Source organism: Macrobrachium rosenbergii, chromosome 4 (genome assembly GCF_040412425.1).
Source record: "Macrobrachium rosenbergii isolate ZJJX-2024 chromosome 4, ASM4041242v1, whole genome shotgun sequence".
In the NCBI taxonomy this organism is placed as follows: domain Eukaryota; kingdom Metazoa; phylum Arthropoda; class Malacostraca; order Decapoda; family Palaemonidae; genus Macrobrachium; species Macrobrachium rosenbergii.
Window position 1 is genome coordinate 42,715,494 of NC_089744.1, and position 14,739 is coordinate 42,730,232.

Genomic DNA, 14,739 nt, shown 5'->3' on the forward strand with positions numbered 1-14,739 from the left:
GGCGATCGGCCCACTGGAAGTGTAATGGTGCTTCACTTCTAAATTTTCCTTGAAGTCAAAACAGTGTTTGAAAATTTTGCAGTGCCTTGGAACCATTATTAGTAATTGGCATGGCACTGAGGGAGGAAGCAGAGGATTTTCTCCTCCTATCTCTTCACCTTGTGGTAAGGTGCAGAATTTTTGTAGGAGTCTGTGGTTACAATGCACCTGGAGCACCCACCACTCTGTGGATGGGTAGTTTTATTTCAGTGTAGGTGACAAAGTTATCTAGTTGTTTTTATTTTTTGGTAATTTGCCCAGGGCAAGGGCACTTCATGATGCTTTGCCAGCCAGCAGAGTACTCGTTGGCTGCAAAACTCCCACTTAAGTAGAGGCGATCCTCAGCTCTACTGCTGCACCACTACAAGTTATGACAGGCACCAACCAGAGGCAGTATTCTCCTGCAATGGCTCTCTTAACTGATAAGGAAATGACAAGAATTGTTTTCCAGTGCTAGCAGCTTTTTTCTATTTCAAATTCATTTCTTATATTAATGGTTTGGAATGGAGTATGTCCATGTATCCCACCTCCTGTCAGTGTGGGAATCAGCTATGTAATTCCTTGGTAAGTTACTTATATGAAAGTGTTATTTTCATAATAAAATTAAGTTTCATATATATTTACCAAGTAATTACAGAATCGGAGCCCACCCTCCTCCCCTCTAATGGACATAAGGGCAGAAACAGAATGAGGTTGTCTGCTAAGTCGTTCCTAGTATTTCCGTTAGTGGGTGGGACTGGTCGCCTACCTGCCACACGAGTGGAAAGTATAGCTACGTAATTACGTGGTAAGGATATATGAAATTCAATTTTATTAAGGAAATAACATTTTTATTTTAAGATCAATACCTCTAAGGTGAGGTGAACCCTGTAAAAAAATAGCTCTGTGACATGGTAGTCTTGTCAAACTAATTGACGATAGAGATGGACCTTCACTGATTTTTTATTTTTTTACATGTAATTCAGTTTCTTTACTAGTTTGGCACCAGTTTTCATTTTTTTCTGTTATTGTTATTTGAAATTTCCCAAGGCCACTGTCTTGGTTGCATTGGACCTGTTCCTATTGGAGTGCTGCCACACTCATTATTGTAAACACATGCAAGAGGTCTGTTTTTTTCCACCATTCATATATAATTATTTAATTCTAGTTGTGGTTCTAGTGAATAAAGGTCTCACACTATATTGAATATATTGTTAAAAAAAATTTTTTAACTGATGGCTAGACATTATATGAAGTTGGACAATACATGATTGTAAGGTGTGATATTTTAAAGGGATGATAAGGTGGTAGCTACTGTTTAAACTTAATACCTCTGTAACTCAGAATTTTTACTGATCCAGCATTCTTTATGTCCCTGTGGTCTTGGACTTATGGAGGTCTACCAGTTTTTTTTTTTTTTTTTACATTTTTGCTGTTGGAAAATAATTTAACCAGGTTACCAAGTTGTAATTTTAGCTTGGGCTGATTTCAAGAATTGTTTCACGGGTGTTGGGTGAAAATTGAAACAAGCATAAGAAAAGTGGGATATCTGTTTAGAAAATATTTAGAGCAATGTAGCTTAAACCTTTATTACCACTTACTGCACATTGTGTAAGACACACTGTAGGCTGCACCTTATCAAAACACTTCAAAACACTTCTGCCAAGTCAAACTTACATTTATATTCTCGAAAATTTTACCACAGCATTCTTGTTTGGCCAGTGGAGGAATTGAGTGGTTAACAAGTGTCAATAATATTTTATACCAGTAACAGTAGGTACCTTAGATGAAAAAGGCTTTTATTCCTGAAATCCTTATTCGTTAATTAATTAATGTCCTGTAGAGATCTGAGGTGAAACTGAATTCTGTTATTGAAGTACTCTTCTTTTATTAGATATCATTCATGACAAAAGTTGGTGAAGAATTTAAGGTAAAATAATTTGTGAAAGGGGGGGTTAGAGAGAGAGAATTCTGGTAATTGTTGGTTTACGTTATAGATAGTTGTGGTGTGCTTTAGAGTTCAATCTTGACAGCCCTGCATTGTGTATGTTTGTGGTTCTTTCATTAGGTTACTTGATCTTAGCCTGCCTTAATTTTTGTTCAGTAGGCTGTTCAAGGCCATTACTTGAGAGAGTTATACAGTACAAGAAGTAGAAAGTATAGATAGAATGGGTTGTATGAGAATAATGGTAATTATAATTATTGTTTATTTTTCATTTTTCAGATTTAAGATCCAGTTTTCCACAAAGCATTGGAAATTGGTCTTTTGAGCCTTTCTTAGTCATAATTCTAGGGTAGCTTAATGCATGACTATAGTTGAAATTAAATAAAGTAGGTTATTAAGTTTTGCATGCAGTTGGTAACTTTTTCATTTTACAATGTTGAGGCAGTAGTGTAGTGCTAATTGCATGAATTTATAGACGAATTTGCATTATTCAGAAGGTGATCTAATTGCCCTTCCTATATGTTTGCTTTTTATAACCTGCTTTAGCATAAACTAATTTTACCAGCTTCAAGGAAATTAGTTGATGTCTTGGCTTGGTCTTTTGTTGTAAGTAAAGTTTATTGATGTGTATCACATCCAGGTGAATGTTCAAACTACATAATATTTACTAGCATGTTTAAGAAGGTTTTTATGTGAATGATAATGATAGTCAGTGTCTTGGCATTTTGTAGACAATGTTTGGTTTGTTGTAGATCTTTAAAAGGAGTGTAGCCCTAGTTAGTGTTTTATTCAGTTACTGTAAAATGGTAAATATTGAGGCAGTGTTATTTTGGCTATTTTCACTGTAGGAGTTAGTATGCAAGAATAAAACTACTGCAGGTGTTGCAAGTTTTTGTAGACACAGGACTGTACCAAAAACATTACTGTGACTCAGAGGTTTGAATACAATGTGTAGGGCAGTGCAAGATGGCAAATTTAAGTTACTGCAAAAGATAGAACTTTATGAAATTATGTATTGATTTATCAGTAAAGCTGTTGTGAGTATAGTGAGTTGTTATAAAGATGCACTCATAGAGAAATTTGAAATGGCTTGCTTAAACAGATAGTGAATATTGTTACACTAACAACTAATCCATCAGTAACAACAATCAATTGATTGTAAGTCACACAACCATACACAACAGTTGGTATAATAGTACAGTGTCCAGATAGATCATATATGATGTTGATCAGGGACAAATCATGAAACAAAAAGGTGCAGATTTAAGTGAAAATCAATGAATCGCAAAAATGATTCAATATTTAGGCTAATTTGAAGTATGTAGAATATACAGTATAGGTGCTTAAGGATACAATACTGTATGGTTAAGTAGCAAAACCCATTATCAGGGTTAATTATCTTTGATCACTGGGACAATAGGGAGGTTTTATGATAGCCATTTGTACCATAATTTGTCTACAGAGGTATTTAGAGCTAAGATGCTGCAATTATATTTCTAAATAGTGTTGTGTTTCAAGTTTTGTAGGTGCATTCTATGAAGAAAAATCCAAAGCATTTTTAGCTTGAGATTTTCTTGACCTAATTACAGAAATTCAAAATTTCATCTGTAATATTATAATGGCTACCAGTATAGGTGGTTGAATTTAAGGTAGTATTTAGTTTTCTAAACAAACTTGTAATAGTCATCATCTTTTTTCCATGTGCAAAGGGCCCAGCCACACCAACTTGAGTTGAAAGAAGGAAAGTCTCACCGCACATGCCCAGCTCAAAGTAGATTGTCCACCAATTAATGCTTCTCATTCTTTTGATAGGTTCTAACAATGTAGGATGTACTGTTTTCTGTATTTCCTTGGATCTACAGCAAGTTCTTTCTTAGTTATCATGCAGTTTCGTTTTTTCGAGATTTTTCACATTTATATATTCTGAAGTAGTTCACATGTATATTTTTAACCTCCTTGATGTGTTGTAATTGTAAGGGGTTATTTTTTATTCCTCCTCCTCCTCCTCCTCCTCCTCTTTCTTCTTCTTCTTCTTCTTCTTCTCCGCCTCCTCTCCTTCTTCTTCTTCTCCTCCCTCTCCTCCTCCTCCTCCTCCTCCTCCTCCTCCTCCTCCTCCTCCTCCTCCTCCTCTTCTTCCTTCTTCTCCTTCCTCCTCCTCCAGTGGGATATTGGTTCCTTTCCTCCTCCTCCTCCTCCTCCTCCTCCTCCTCCTCCTCCTCCTCCTCCTCCTCCTCCTCCTCCTCCTCCTCCTCCTCCTCCTCCTCCTCCTCCTCCTCCTCCTCCTCCTCCTCCTCCTCCTCCTCCTCCTCCTCCTCCTCCTCCTCCTCCTCCTCCTCCTCCTCCTCCTCCTCCTCCTCTTCTTCTTCTTCTTCTTCTTCTTCTTTACACACATATCACACATATCAGTGGATATTGGTTCATTTCATTGATCTTGACTTGTTCAAGGGGACCATTGGAGAGATGCTTAGGTTGTCACAAGACCCATACTGCCATGTGTTATGCATATCAGTGGTTATTGGTTCATTATTCAATTTAAGTGCACCATTGGGGAGATGCTGCCTTTTCTGTCCATGTGTCAATTTACAGTGCCATTTGGTCGAGTTTGATGCAAACAACATGGGCTTAGGTCATCCCAGGGTTGACTGTCTTCTGGAGGAGGGCCCTTCCACCCCTCAGGGTCCTTCTGGAGTTTTGTCAAACGGGAAGGTTATTTGTTTTCTGTGTTCTTCTCAGGGAAACTGGTACTTTACAATTTCCTCCATGCTGTCTTGTTTTGTACCAGGGTGATGTCCTCGTGGTCTTAGTTCATTAGGATCCACCCTTTGGGAGATGTACTTTGCGATCCTTATCCCAGCAGTTCCACAGTAGTTTCTGAAAAAGTGTTTCCAACTGTATCTGCTCTTATGATGTTCTGAACAATTGCATCAGAGCTGGAGGCTTTGACAACTATCTGTGGGGAGTACCAAGCAAAGGTTGTTTAGTCTTTGGAGCAAATTGTTTGGCCCCAAGATTCTAATCTAATGCTTCCCCCTACCGTCAAGACATGTTGTGAGTCACTGTGTTTGGATTATTGGCTTCCACTCCACCATTGCTGTCTGTAAGGAGGAATGGTAAGATCCAAGTTTTATCACTTATTGGTGATTATTTTGCTTACTGTATAGCACAGGATTTGTTTTATGCCTAGATTCATGCCACATGTTTGTGGCATTTTCCATTCTCTATCATCCTGTCAACACTTCTCTTCTTTGGAGTGGTTCCTTCCTTTGGATGCTTGTGAAAACTCTGTGTGAATTTAAATACCTTGTCTGAACTGTTTGTCGTCTCTTAACTGTCAGGCTTCATCAGTTCTGTTCCTTTCAGACAGACATCAGCTTGGGCTTTTGTTGCCACGCTCAAGTCTAGAGATGGTGTAGATCTCTGAGCTTTTAATGTTTGTGCAATGCAGGCAGTCTTGGAAGTTCCTAGTGTTCCTGGTCCTGTGATGACCGTTACTTCCCAACTCTTATTTGAGGCACCTAACGGCAGAGTGTCGTAAGCGACACCGTCGCCGATTTGGAGTTAAGCACACCAACGTCCTCTCTAATCCTCTAGCTGTCGGGAGAAGAAATTTCAGTTAAAATTTCCTGCAACAACAAGGTCGAAATTCTCGTTTTGTAACATTACTTCTTTTCCTTGGTGACGCTGCACTGCCTGGTTTGGGTGGCAGAGAGTTGCAGGCGCCCGTGGTGCATAAACCAATCATGAATCCAGACGCCCTGCCACACCTCCCACACGGCCAATGAGAAAGGCTAGCCATCAGGGGAGCCTCTGGCTATCACTGCAATAAAAAACATTCTTGTACCTTCCTTCTCCATGATCACCTCTGGATTTAATTTGCTTCTTTTTGTTCTTTATTCATTAATAATACTGGTTCCTCTTCATCATGTGCGACACGAATGTAGATGACAATGTTCCAGGACCTTCCAGGGGCAGAAAGAGAGTCCGGGACTTTGCTAATTGGAAGCAAAATGTAGCCAAAAGCTTATGTAACAAAGGTGAGGCATATGTAAGCAGAAAAGATCTGGTTCCATTCATCCCCCAGATTTTCATGACATAATTCAACCAGCTTTTTTGTGATCAAGATACCCTCACTGCTACTCCAGACACCCTTCAAGATACTCCTCATGAGAATGACGTGGATAATGATTTACTGGACTATGACGTCTGATTCTCGCCTGAAGTAATTGGCGCTTACGTTTTTTCCAATCAAAATGTATTTTAGCCATTATTGACAGCAATTATTATTGTTTTGCAGGTGAGATGACTGTATCAGCTTCAGAGTATTCTGATTAAAATATCTTCTTATCTTTCTGCTGCTTTTTTATTGTGTAAAGCATTTCCCTTTTAGGTCTTTTTTGAAGTGAACAAAATCACCTAGTTATTCATATAAGATTAAGATAATCAAGGAAATTATCCAGAATGACAAATAAAACAAAGATAATATCTTTGGGGGGGTCCTAGAGGGGTTACAGGGCCATTGGTGTGTGTTTTTATGGGATACAGTGTACCGGAGTATAAGATTGATTTCAAGATGAATGCAGTCATCGCTTTATCTTTCGGCATGCATTAAACTCTTGGCTATTTTACAATGATGGTTTGAAAGCAAACACAATAACCTTTATTTTAAAACAAACCCCAGTGTCGTACCTCATTTAAATGCTGATATATCGCATTCTGAAAGTAGCCAAACTTTGACTGCGTTTTTCTCCAATTTTAGTTTTTGGCACTTGAGACACTCTGCCATTAGGCGCCTCATTTGTCTGTTGAGGTGATGATTTTCAACTTTTTTTTTTTTTTTTTTTTTTTTTTTATAGCCCATTTTCCCTCACCTGGTATAGTTCTAGAACACCCTTTTATATCTGTTTTATAACCATATATGATCTATGAGATATAGAATATCAGGCATAGCCTTAATGACTCTAGCTTTCCGGAGGTCAAGGCAGCAGCTGTCATGTGTTGGCAAGTCCTCTCCTTTTCCCTTTTATTTAGCCAATTGAAGGGAGTCGTGGTTTGGTTCAACATACGAGGTTCTCGTCTACCCCACTCCTCTACTGTCATCATAATAACTGAATTCTTCTCCCTTCAGGAAACATTTATTTTGCTTTTGTTGTTCTCTTTTAAGAAGTCTTACTGCCGTCTCTTAAGGCTTCCTTCTTATCTATATAATTTTTGTATAGAAATCCATTCATCATAATCTTAAATATCCACTTCCCTTCCCTTTCCTTCCTCAAGCAGATTAGGATTAACTTGGAAGAGTGAGAAGTGTGTGATGGCATATAGTGGACTGTAAATTTGGCGTATGTGATCGGAGTTTTCTTCTTTCGCCCCTTTAAGTGCGTTTTGACCCTTTTCACACATAGTAATGCCAATTACTAATAATTGGTTTGTGTAAAACTTTGGTTGTAAAAAGCTTTTTTTTTTTCAGAATTTTAAACATTCCAGGTGGATTTATGCCAGAATAGTTTTATGAGCTAGCTTGATTAATTTTAAAGTAGTAAGTCTGAAAAATAGGGGTACAATGGTATGTCAACCTAACAAACAGTCTACCCATTACATGTAGTGTTGGTTAGAATAGAAAAAGGTAATGGTTTACAGGTAAGAGGCTAGTGTGTTGGTATCAGTCAGACATTGCTTAGTGTATGTTAGTTTCATTCACAGTAACTAAAATAATATTGTAACAGAACATTTCAAAATATTCAGAAGGATCATCTTTTATTTTGAACTGCAAAGTTAATTCTAGGATTCATGGGATCTCTTGCACTACCTACAGCAGACCAACTTATCAGGGAAGTGATTGCATCATTATCGTTACCATTGCTTTTTAAAAATGCAATGAATCTGAATTGGATGATACTGTAGCGTTACAGTCAATGTCAGTAAAATCACAAACTGGATTGTAATCAAGAACTTCATGTATCACTCAGTGGGAAGATCGTTGTTAGAGCCCTAATTGTGAAGTATAAACAAATGCAGAGGAAAATAAAGATCATTCATATTGTTTCAAGTTTCCAGAAGCACTGACTTAACTAGTTTATTGCTGTACAAAAATTGCCATATAGTACTTCAGCTCATCCCAAATGGTAAAACTGGAAATAGACTGCAATCGATGTAAGCAGTAGTGGGGAAAAACCTGAATTAATTTTAGTTGATGGAGACAGGTAACAATTTAATGGATTGCTGCCACTTCTGTAAGTTTGAACTCTTCACATTTTGCAGCATTTAGAATGATACTTTTCTTTTTGTAAGGTTTACCTTGGTAGCTTGAATTTTCGAGTATGTGATCCTAGCTATTTATTTACCTTGGAGAAAGCAAGAAAAGTTATCAGAATGATGAGATCTCTTACCAGTATAATAATGTTTATGAAACTGAAACATAATCCATAAACTTTGACATTTGCATTAAATTTGTGGATAAATCAATCAATTTTTGTGTTTTAAAACTAGTCAAATGATGGTAGCCATTTTGAAATAAAAGATCTGGGTTGAAGATGTCTATAAGAAAGTAATGTATTCAAATAAGATTGGCAAAAATATTTCATCTGGTGTTACCCTCCTGCTGAGCCTACAAATCATGTGCTGTATACCCATGTCCTATTTGCAGACACTTCTGTTGCCTTCCTTTGTTTTAGATGTATCAAAATTTAAACCTGATGCACATTTCATTTTCTTAGATTTAATGACAGTAATTTATGAGGGATGAGCATATTCATTTTATAAAAGCATGGTGAATTTTACACTTAGAACCAATACATATTTTCATTCAAGTCTGATGTGTTAGTTACTTTGATGTAACAACTCAAATTAAATAAAGATGTAACATCTCAAATTGAATAAATGATGCATGAATCTTTCTTGTTCTCCTCCAAGTTTTAATTGTATGCTTCACAGCTGAATTGTAAATCTGCAGTGTACATTACATGTGATAAAGTGATAATTTGTTTGCTTTGAACTATTCTTGTATGGAAGGTGTTTTGATGGAAATGTTTATAGAAATATGCATTGAAGTGTTAGTTGAAAGCTGAATGAACAACATACTAACAAATAGTATTGTAGCATTTTTTTTTTAGGGATTTGTAGTAGTATTATCCATATCCAGTTTAGATTGCTTTATTGATAGTTTAACTTGTTAGGTTAAGCTTATATTGTCTGTACATGTTTGTTCCAGTGGTACAGGCATGGTTCATGTCATATACTGTAGACACTCAGTCTAAGAAGGGGTTCTGTTTTTGCCACATCTTTATACTTATTTGAAGATTCAATTGCTATTCTCTCATGTCCTGTCTCTTTGCCAACAGACACACGACCTCCAGGGACTCCCAGTAGTCGCCAAAGTAGCAGCAGTACAAGTACTAGCACTACATCTTCAACCACTACTACTACCACCCAGTCTTCAACTGATCAGCCTAATGAGAATACCACCACATCCACTAGTGCTAATTCTGAAAGACGAGACCCTACAAGTGATGGAGCAGGTATTGGTTAATTTACTGTACAGTTTATATAAAGTTAAAGGTACAGTACCTCTTTGTTCCTATGTAAATACGAACCAGAGCCTTTATTATAGAAGTATCCTTCAGTGCTAACTGAAAATGGTTGTTGAAATAGCAACAGGGTGGTTAGCTGATGGTTATGGTCAGTGAGTGGGGAATACTCCTCACTCACATACCATCTTCAAGCACTTTTGCTTCAGGTGGTGTCAAGTGAGGACAAGTGCTGTGTTGTATCTAATTGCTAAGCTGAACTTGTGTTTTAGTTTAGAGTGTTTTGTTTGCACAGAAGTGTAAAGGATGTTAGCTAGTGTAGTGAACCTTCATTGCCTCCATTTAGGTGGATTCCTACCATTTAATACATTGCATTACAGGAGAATTTACAAGTGTTGGGAAATTTATGATAGAGGTATCCATGAGTTAGCTTGTCACTTCCTCTGCACCACTGGTCAACATTTTAGCCTTTTCCTTTATCTCCATTCCCACTTAAGTTTTGCTGTCCAACCTCTCTAGCTATTACCTTTTAGTGCAACTTTCAAATTGTCTCCCAGTTCCACCTTTATATCCTTTTACTTCATCTCCTTTGTTTTCTTGGTCTCTTTATCATCCTTTCCAACCACTCCAACTCCTTTTCATTTTCATAAATGCTGAGGGAGGTGAAAGTGTCCCAGTGCTTGGCTTGACGGCCTGAATTTCGTAAAATCATAAATTGCTCCTTAGTACACCACCCTCTCAGGCAAGGGATGGATGCGTGTGCAAGGTTGGGAGTTAGTTCACTTGACATGGTTTAAATAGCAGAAACCCATTCTCCCTTTCTTCCTCCTCGGGGTTGATTATGACAGGAACTCTCCAGTCATTGATAGGGATTTCAGTGAGAACTGAGAAGGATGATTGATGTCCTCAGATGGTTTTTAGGAGTGGCTACTGCTGAAGCTGCTACTTCAATATAGACAAATTTGCCTTCGTAGTAGAGGCAACTGTTGGCACATATGCTAAGTGAAATGACCCATGAACCATGTCTTTCCATTAAGAGAAAAAGATCTGCAGAAAGTAACACTTTGGATGGATGCTCATCAAAGAAGAGAACCAGTTACCACTAGTTTCATCCTGGCTGACCGTGAGCAGGAATTAGTGTCATTCCCTTTTCATGATGACTTCTAGCTCCTCCAGTGACCCCCCCTCCCCCTAGGGATTGAGCATGGATTCCTCATCTGCCCAGATGGGAATTGGTATCAGAATCTGCTTCGCCTTCCGAGGAACAGACACAATCTAGAATAGGGAGAGAAATTCACATATGGCAGAATTTCCACCCACCTTACTTCCACGGGAAGACAAAATCCTCCCCACCACTTCAACCCATTCAGCTTCAAACCTGGTTCATCGTTTGTCATCTGGGTGGTCAATCATCAAGACCAGACCCCAAGCAAGAGTGCAAGGCTCCACTCTCCAGACAAGTAGAGAAATTTGGCAGTGAACCTATGAAAGTTCTGAGGGCCTTGCTAGTTAAATCCTCCTCTGGAGAATTACTGGATTGGGTCTGTGGCATCTTCAATCTCCAGTAACCCTTCTAGCCATCCAAATAAATATTGGTGGCCAAACCCTGAGAGGAAAATTTGACTTGCTGGCATGGGTCTTTGACCTGCCTTGGCAAAGTTGCTTTCTGCCTTCCACAAGGTTGTCATTTTAAGGATGAGGGGCCAAGGTGGTAAGATGGGACATGATCTTTGTATTGGTGACCCTTCCCCCACTCCCCTACGTTTTAATATCCTTGTCAAACCAGAAGTTGAGATGCTATAGAATACTGAATTGCAATGCTCAACCCAAGAAACCAATGTTTGGTTTTGTAGTGTAAATCTCATGATTAATGACTACAAAGGGTATACTATTAGATGTATTAGATGAAAATGCTGGAAATCATAGAACATGAAAATTAAAAGCCCTTCTGTTGTGATAGATTGTAGTTTGAAATTTGTTACTTTTAATAGCAGTGCCTAAAAAAGAACTTGATTGTTTTCTTATTAGAACTGAAAAAAGTCAGTATTTTTCTTAGGAGGATACAAACATTATGCCTTTTCTATGAAGTATCTTTCTGTGCATGCTCTGGACACGTGCACTGACTAAACACAGGAAATACCCAGGTGTAGATGGGGGAGACGAATGCCCATTCTCACTCAGTCACTGTTACCCATTGCTCTTTTGATCACGATACAGAGTAGACGAGTCTCTCCTGTTCTACATATCTACTGTGTGCTGGCTAATTCTTTGATTTTTTGTGAAAATAATTTGTTTCTGCATTCATATATTATCAGTGTAGTTTTGTTCCTGAAAATGCTTGTTTTGTGGAATATTTGGTGCTTTGGTACTTGTGCTTAGTCCTTTGTCTCTTGAAAAGCAAACAGGATCAGTGTTGTGTTGTTGTTAAGGTTATGGTTGACTGTAATTATGTCACCTATAGTGGTAGATTTGCACTTGATGTCTATTTCTTGCATGGTTAAAAAGTTTTCTTGTGATTCCCCTTTACTGAATGTGTTTATTGGCTTTCTCCTCAATGGGAGTATTATGGGAAGAGGAGGGGGAAGTCTATGAGGGGCACTTTGTCTGCCAGGCACCCCTCACCAGGTCCTTCCAGATCCTTCTCCTCATATGCATACATCCCCCTTCCCCCCTTCCCAGCACTTCTTGTGAGAAGCCTAAACCACTGCTCCTAAAACCAACACTCCTGCACCAGATGAAGAGGTTAAACAAATGTAATATCTGCAGCAGTGAAGAAGGACTGGCTTTCTTGAAGCATTCTTGGCTTGCTTTCCCTCTCAGCATTTCTGTAGTCTTTGGCTGAGGAGAGGGGTGAGCAACAGTACAATTTCCCCTTCCCCTTCCCTACTGCTTCCAAGGAGGTACCCGTGGTGGCTGAAAAGTGGAGGTTCTCACCTCATCCCACCCTATGTCAACCCCTTCCACTACCCCTGGTACCTCTTGTATAAGTGCAGAGGTGACTGCTATGAAACGTCACCATTCCCCGTCACCATAGCCATTTTAGTCTTCTTTCACCTTGCCAAACAGCCAAGCAATTGAAGATCTAAGACTAAGAAGAGCAAGCATTCTCACAAAAAAAAATTATTGTTTTGTCACTCCTCATCCAGGAGGCAGAACAGATCTTTTTGGTTCTTCTCCTGTGACTGATGCACCTGGAGGAAGTGCTCACCTTCTTCCATTTGTTCATACAGGAGCAGAGTCTCGAGTTCTAATAGGGACTCGAGGCACTGTAGGCATTCCTGCTTCTCCATCTGCTCTAAGGACAGGCACTCCTCGAGGAAGAGCTGTAGTTTTTATCACCACTTGGGGTCACTGTTCTTGTGCTTTCCACTACTCCCAGTCCATGGACTGGAGGCGGAGGCAATCTCGTCATCCTCATACAATCTCCCGCAGGCAAGATTTCAATGTTTCCCCATATGGGCCAGTCTCACTCCTCTACAAGAGCCTTTAGGGGCTGTTCCCTCTCCCAGGAGGGAGTCTAGACAACCTCACTCCACATACCTCTCCAGGCTTCCACAGCCATCTCTTCCTAGTGGAGAAGGCTCAGATTATTGAGGCTTGTCGTTGATTTGTTCAGTGTTGCTTTCTGTGTGAGAGGGAGACTTTTTTACCATGAATCAAGAAAGTTCTTTTGTTTTGTCCCAAGAGGAGGTCTTTCCATTCATGGCCCTCCTCTTCACGCTGGTGACAACCCCACAGGTATTTACCAGGGTCTTCACACAGGTACAGGTCTTGGCTTGGGCACACTCCAAGGAAATCTATCTGTCTTTTGTGTTATCTGGACGACTGGTTCATCCTCACTTCCTCAGAGAGGAAGCTTCTATAGTATAGGCAGTCTACTTTCCCTTTCCCAAGTATGGGGACTGCCATAAACTAGTTCCCAAGCAGAAGCAGAACATGAAGTATCTCGGAATAATGACCCTGGACACCATGGCAGTGAAGACCCTCTTGGCATCCCCCAGAATAGACAGTCTCAAGGAAGTTACCAGTTGCTTCCTGAAGGAGGAGGCACAACCAACTAGACAGTGGCCAAGTGACTCTGGGTCACCTTACATCCTTGGAGGAACTTGTCATGAACCAGAGGAGCTATCCTCAGTCACTGCAGTGGCAGCTGAAATGTCATTGGCCATTTCCAGACAATCTGCCACACCATTAGGTCTCCCTTAACAATTAAGGGATCGAGCAGAGAGCGAGGTACATCTCTGGCAATAGGAATGTCTTGGCTAACAGCTGAGCCATCACAACCAGGTCATGGGGACAGAACGGTCTCTACAACAAACAGTGGCAGAGAGACTGATTTGACCTGTGAGGACAACTGATAATTGATCTGTCCTCCACCAGACTGAATCAGAAGCTTCCCATCATCTGCTCACTGGGTCCAGACCCACTGGCAGCTATGCATGATGCATTCCAGCACCCATGCGACAACATGAACGTTTGTCTTTCCCCCATTAAGTCTACACCACCTGGTACTCAGCAGAGTATTTGTGACCTTGGGCCTTCACATTACATTAGTAGCCCCCATCTGGCCAATTATCGACTGGTACACAGACCTTCTATTGCTCCTGATAGATGTCCCAAGAGTCTGGCCCCCGTGGCCCACTCTTCTATTGCAATCACACAGAGATTTCATCGAGCAGTACAGTCACTTCATCTTCACAGTTGGAGGTTATCCAGCATCTCCTGTAAAAGAGAGGCTTTTCTTGCAAAACAACAAGGGAGATGTGTAGCACCTTCCGCACATCCTCAGTGATTGTTACTCTCCAGTATGTACCGCTTTCCAATTTGTAGTGGACTTCTTAGTCGTCCTGCTACAAAACAAGGGCCTGTCTGTTTCACCTGTAAAAGGGTGTCAAGCTGTACTCACTCAAGTGTTCCACCTACTTGGAGTGGATCTATCCACCCCCCCCCAAGAAATAACAATATTTATGAGGAGCTCTGAATTGTTTTGCCCTCCTCGAGAGATCAGGCCCCTTGAGTAGGACCTGATTTTGGTACTTGAACCTCAGGACAGCCCCATACAAACCCCTGTCTCAGTCATCAGACAGGGATCTTTCATCAAAAGGGCCTTCTTCCTTCTAATCCTTGCCTTGGTCAAGGGAATGGGAGATTTTCATGGACTGTCATACCTCTTTAGGCACTTAGAAGGGTGACGGCCCATCTTGTTCTCTTTTGTCCCAGAATTTGTGGCTAAGACATTGAATCCCTCAGTTCCAG

The 14,739-nt window shown here is 39.9% G+C and overlaps 1 protein-coding gene across 25 annotated transcripts in view; it reads left to right on the top strand.

Moving 5' to 3' along the window:
- Positions 1-14,739, top strand: part of LOC136833412 (large proline-rich protein BAG6) — a 225,757-nt gene that overhangs the window by 119,308 nt on the left and 91,710 nt on the right. For all 25 annotated transcript variants that reach the window (XM_067095630.1, XM_067095557.1, XM_067095692.1 and 22 more), the window contains exon 8: positions 9,298-9,474. In XM_067095630.1, the coding sequence (XP_066951731.1) occupies positions 9,298-9,474 (177 nt within the window). The remainder of the gene's footprint in view (positions 1-9,297; positions 9,475-14,739) is intronic.